Below are 5,933 nucleotides of genomic sequence, written 5' to 3' on the forward strand. Positions count from 1 at the left end.
GGGGATGGGGATGGAAACATGGACGAGAGAGGAGTTGAATCAAACTGGACTGGACCGGTGCGTGCTGTTGATGGGAGGAAGCAGAGGGCATTACACAGCTTGGGGAGGGGGGGGGGGGGTGGGGGAGGTGGGGGGGGGGGGGACAAGTGTGACGGACCAGGCGATTGGAGGAGAGGCAGGCTGAGGGACGACGATGGTAGTGATGAAGGACTGGACAGCAGAGCCTCTCCGGTACACAAACAGACAAACAGGGCAAGAACGGGGATGTACTTGGGGGCCAAGTGTGTTTGTTGTGCGCGAAAGAGAGAGTGGGAGAAAGGGAGGAAGAGAAAGAGAGAGAGAGGGAGGGAGAGAAAAGATAGGGCAATGAAAGAAGGGGAATGAATGGCGGCAGGGAGGGTGTCACCTGCCAAGAGCCCCAAGGCCAGTGGAGAGTGATGGTGACAGGCACTGGCGAGGGCTGACAGTAATGATGGGAGACTCGGCCCCTCCTAATCTTTCCCAGGCTCCTTCCTCCCCGCCCCGACCGGCCAGGGGTCTGTTGCTCTTGTGTCGGGCATGATCCCATCTCCCGACTCACCTCCCATTCTTTATCCCTTCCTGCATCAACGCCAAAAGGTATCATTTGCAAATACTATTAGCTCCACTCCTGTCCCTTGTCTCTCTCTCTCTATCTCTTTCTCTCTCTCTACTCAACATAAATACACACACACATTTGTCTGTGTGTGTGTGTGTGTGTGTGTGTGTGTGTGTGTGTGTGTGTGTGTGTGTGTGTGTGTGTGTGTGTGTGTGTGTGTGTGTACTATTAGCTCCAATCCTGTTCCTTGTCTCTCTTTCTTTCTCAATCTCTCTCTACACAACATAAACACACATACATATTTGTGTATGTGTGTGTGTGTTTGTGTGCGGTGAAGAAGTTAGAAGAACCCTACCTAATATTGTCTTCACTTCACCATTCTCCACTCTCTCTCTCTCTCTCTCTCTCTCTCTCTCTCTCTCTCCCCCCCCATCTCTCTCCCCTCTCTCCCCCCTCACCACCTCGTCTCGTCCCTTGGGCCCAGGCCACCTGGGGCAGCGGGCACGGTGTTGTGTATCTCTCTCTCTCTCTCTCTCTCTCTCTCCCCCCCATCTCTCTCCCCTCTCTCCCCCCTCACCACCTCGTCTCGTCCCTTGGGCCCAGGCCACCTGGGGCAGCGGGCACGGTGTTGGCTGGGACTCCGTGGACAGCATTAGGTCCGTCTGACCCAGATCCTAATAGCTCACTGAACAGGCCCACTGAGGAGCGGCTCCCGTTTGACACACAAACAGCCGGTCTGGGTCCACGGGTCCACCCCTGAACCGCACACGAAAGCACGACGCACCCTCGGGGCTTAGGTGTTGTGAAATGTTCAAAGTTTTCTGTTGGTCATTTTGTGGGGGACAAAGTAAACTGCGGCACGATGCGGAGGTTTTCATTCGACGCCGGTGCTGTTTGGCCCCGGCCAATCATCCCTCCGAATCCCTCTCCCTCTCTGGTTTCACGCTGTCTCTCGCTCCCTCGCTCTCTCCCTTCCTCTGTCTTCTTTCACGTTGTTCTCCATGCTCTCTCTCTCTCTCTCTCTCTCTCTCCTCTCTCTCTCTCTCTCTCTCTCTCGTCTCTCTCTCTCTCTCTCTTCTCTCTCTCTCCTCTCTCACTCTCTCTCTCTCTCTCTCTCTCTCCCTCTCTCCCTCTCTCCCTCTCTCCCTTTCCCCTCGCCGTGCTCCATGCGGCGGTATGAGGCCATGGCTCCGCTGGTTAAGAGCTTTGTGTATCCCATTAGGATGATGAAGAGACCTTTCATCAGAGTGCTCCCTCTGGCCAGGCCTTGACAGGGGCTTCACCTCGACAAGCCTCTCAGACTCAACGCCCGACGTGAGGCAGCAGCCAGCCAGGGCATCCGCAGGGTGCTGTGCTAGTGTGTCGCTCGATGACAAGCAGTCACTAGCCCTCGCACGGGCACGCACTGAGGCGACCCAGGCACGCACACGCGCACAAATGCACACACACAGACACACACACACACACACACACACACACAGAAGACTACCTGTACATACAAGCATGCATGCACACACATGACGGCACGCATGCACGCACACACGCACACAAACACGCGCACTGCACGTGCGCACACACACACACACACACACACAGAAGCACACATGCCAACACAAGCATGCATGCACACACATGCACGGCCCGCACGCACGCACACACCACACACACAAGTATACATGCATACACACGCACGCACGCGCACACATTGCACGGTTGGCAAGCACGCACACGCGCACACTAGTTACGAGTCACAGATACAAATAGCTAGCAACAACAAAGCCCCTCTCAGATTCACACGCTCACACTGGAGGTGAGGAAACAGGGATACAAAGCGGAAGGTGGGATCGGTTATCCGTCAAGAGACCCATTCTCGGGGAACGCTGACGGGAGGAGCCTCAACTACCTTTCAACTCTCTACCCAAATCTATTTTTAATCTCGCTGCCACACGAGGACTAATAGTAGAACAGTCGCGGAGAGCCAAGTCCAGATGGGCAGAGTGGTTCTTCAGCAGAACAGAGAGAGGGAGGAGGGAGGGAGGGGAGGGAGGGAGGGAGGGAGGGAGAGAGAGAGAGAGACAGAGAGACAGAGAATGTGAGAGAAGCGAATGTGAGAGAGATAATGAGAGAGAGCGAGAACAAGAGAGAGAATGAGAGCAAGAGTGAAATAGAGAGAGAGATAGGGGGGGATATGGTTAGAGAGAGTGGGGAGGGATAGAAGATGGAAGCGAAAAAATGAAGCCAGAAAACGAGGGAAAATAGCTGGGAACAAACAGAGAAAGTGTTGGCAAGGAAGAGAGAGTGACAGTCGAAGAAAGGCAAAACTAGCGAGAGCGAGCGAGAAAGGGAGAAAGATAGGAGAGAGAAATAGAGAGAGAGAGAGAGAGAGCATGAGAGCGAGAGCGAAAGAGAAAGAGAAAGAGAGAGAGAGAGAGAGAGAGAGAGAGAGAGAGGAGAGAGAGAGAGAGAGAGAGAGAGAGAGGCTGAGGAGCCATGCTGACCTGGATTTATACAGGCATTATTGATTACTTAAAGGCCAAAAAAAGAAGGAGAGCGAGAGGAGAAAACTCCTCAGAACAGCTCGGAAATCGGAAGAATAAACTTGCTCACACGAGTTGGACCGGGACAGATTTGTGAGAAACTACCTAACTGAAAAGCATGACCGAAGCCCAGTAGGAAACTCCATAGAGGACAGCAAACACACACCATATGCATCCCGGCACCTGATCTGATTAGATATCACTGTGCCAGGGATTTATAGAGCAATCTATAGAATGTCCTTTGGATAAAGGCCGATGAGGATTTCATTGAACCAGCGCACACGCAGACATACTCAGACACACACACATCTATCACACATCTAACATTCATGAATGGGATTATTTTCCTCCGCACAGATTATCTTTCCATAATCGCTTTGTGAAATCCAGGCTAAAATACAAAGAAAAAGCTCCAAGTTTCACTCTCTCTGACCTCTTCATATGCATGCCGACGATGAGACCTAATACCTAATGAGCTCTCACTCCTTACTCCTTACTTAATGTATTTGTAAGATCTAAAGAACATAAAAGTAGGAGCACGATTAAAGGGTATTCATTTTATTACAAGAGTGGCTGGATCTCTGTTTGTGAGTTTCTTAAAGAACAAGAAAGATAATATTGACGAGCACTTTGCTGAAAGAATTGTCGGAAAAAAACTCAGTATATGGCGCTGAATACTTTGCAAATAAACAATCCCATTTTCGACATACATTGCATTCAAATGTGAGCTATTGTGGGGAGTTCGCTAAATAAACTGCAGACCACCATCTCCAAACCATCAGGCTGATCTCTGAGCTAGTCGTGTGGAGGTCCTGTTGGCCCAGGGGAGACGTTCCGAATAACGAGGGGGATGGACCCACGTTTCAGAGGAGATCAGCGGAGCATTCTGCTGAAAGGCCGAACACAGTGGCAGAACCCCAGACTACCCCGGACCTCCTGACCTTCATAGGAGTGCAGTCAATTGGGTAATTCGGGGAGCACAATGGCGGGCATCAAACATAAAGATGTTTAGATCGCTCCCACATTTTCCAATTCATTCGGCATGACTGACTTCGAGCCTGTGCGGCTTTTTTCCAGATCAACAAACAGAACTCTCTCCCTCCTCGTTTCTCCCCCTCTCATTTCTCCCTCCCTAGTTTTCCTCCCCTTCTCCCCTGTCTCTCATAAACTAGCCGCTGGCTAGTATTGCCTACATTGAGGAAATCACTGGTAAGCAGTTCCAAGTAACTACATTCTTAGTTACACAAAACCCTATTTATTAAGCATAACTCCCATACACATCGATCACAAGAAGCCACACAAGCTGTTGTTAATGTTCATTACTTCAGTCAGGAGTCAAAGCCGGCTACACGTGAACAACGCGACACGCCGTGTGTGTTCCGAGTAATTACACAAGGCATACACCCCCATCTAATATTAATGCACGCCGACATGGCGCGTCTACCCCAGACGCCAGCCGGCCCTCCGTGCGCATGCGGACCGGTTTCCCCTTGAATAATAGAACGTGAACATGTGCCCTTTGCGCTCCCCGTTAGTTCTGTGTGATCGCTCCGTGTAAACAATACATCACAAAGAGAATGCGACCAACGCCGCAAATCAAACGGTCCTGGCCACACTGTCGACGTGGACAGCATTGGTTGCTCTCGGCGTTTCTGCTGCCATGAGCTAACGATACACAACAACGGCCCACACCGAAGCCAACGGGAGGCCACGTACGCCCTCCTAATGAGTGGACCTCTACCTCGGGACCACCTCTGACCGGCTGACCTCTAGCTGTGGATAAGCCTTCGGGCCGAGCCCCCGATCTCAGGGCCGTCCCTGGGGACCGCTTCAGTCCGCTGACGTGGGCTCGGGGTGGTGGAGGATGAGGAGCTCAGTTTGATTACCTCCGGACAACTCCGCACAAAGGCGCGGTAAAGTGTTTCTCATGGTGAGTTATAACATGGCCGGCCGTAAAGCTACTTTTACACTACACAGCGCATTAATAAACATCACGCAGTCTGCAATCATTTTTATGCCTGCGTTAACACTGTAGGCGATCGGGGGCACAAATGAAAAATGAAAAAGAGTGATAAAAATAAAATATAAGAGGTCGGCGAGCGAGGAGGGAGGATAAAGCGTGGCCGGTTGTGTACGGAGGAAGGGCGACAATAAAGGGAGGGAGGGAGAGGGGAGATAGGGAGATGTGTGGAGTGAGAGAGAGAGAGAGAGAGAGAGAGAGAGAGAGAGAGAGACAGAGACAGAGGACAGAGACAGAGACAGAGACAGAGAGAGAGAGAGAGAGAGAGAGAGGAGAGAGAGAGACAGAGACAGAGACAGAGACAGAGACAGAGACAGAGACAGACAGAGACGAGAGAGAGGAGAGAGAGAGAGAGAGAGAGTGTGAGAGACCACTCAGGACAGCGTGAGATTTATTGCGGGCCTCACGTCTCAGACTCATCCTGTTCTGAGGTGTTCCATATAACGAGTGCCGGGATCAATAGTGTCCATTAACTGTGGTGCGCTCCATCTAATCACGGAGGCTTCCAGTCGCAGGCAGTCTGCTGGAGCCCGCACCTACGGGGCCCCGGAGAGGAGCCACACAAGTAATGAAATGTACTCTGCCCGCCCCCGGCTCTGATCTCAGGTCTAAAGGCATGAGCACACACACTCCCACCACCACCACCACCACCACCACCCACCATAACACATAAACACACAACCTCTCCCTTCATTTCATACACCTTCCGAGCAATAAACCCCGGCTTCACCTCCTCTCGCCGTTCTCTCCCCCCGCGGTCCCGCGGGTGCACTTCTGTGTTTGGCTAGCTTGCATATTG

The 5,933-nt window shown here is 52.0% G+C and overlaps 1 protein-coding gene across 1 annotated transcript in view; it reads left to right on the plus strand.

The window, feature by feature from the left end:
• Window positions 1-4,156: 4,156 nt before the first annotated feature.
• unc5b (unc-5 netrin receptor B) overlaps window positions 4,157-5,933 on the plus strand; it is an 11,649-nt gene continuing 9,872 nt past the window's right edge. The window contains exon 1 of the mRNA XM_060073823.1: window positions 4,157-4,174. Within this exon, the coding sequence (XP_059929806.1) occupies window positions 4,157-4,174 (18 nt within the window). The remainder of the gene's footprint in view (window positions 4,175-5,933) is intronic.

The sequence above is a fragment of the Gadus macrocephalus genome, chromosome 15 (genome assembly GCF_031168955.1).
Source record: "Gadus macrocephalus chromosome 15, ASM3116895v1".
NCBI classification, from domain to species: domain Eukaryota; kingdom Metazoa; phylum Chordata; class Actinopteri; order Gadiformes; family Gadidae; genus Gadus; species Gadus macrocephalus.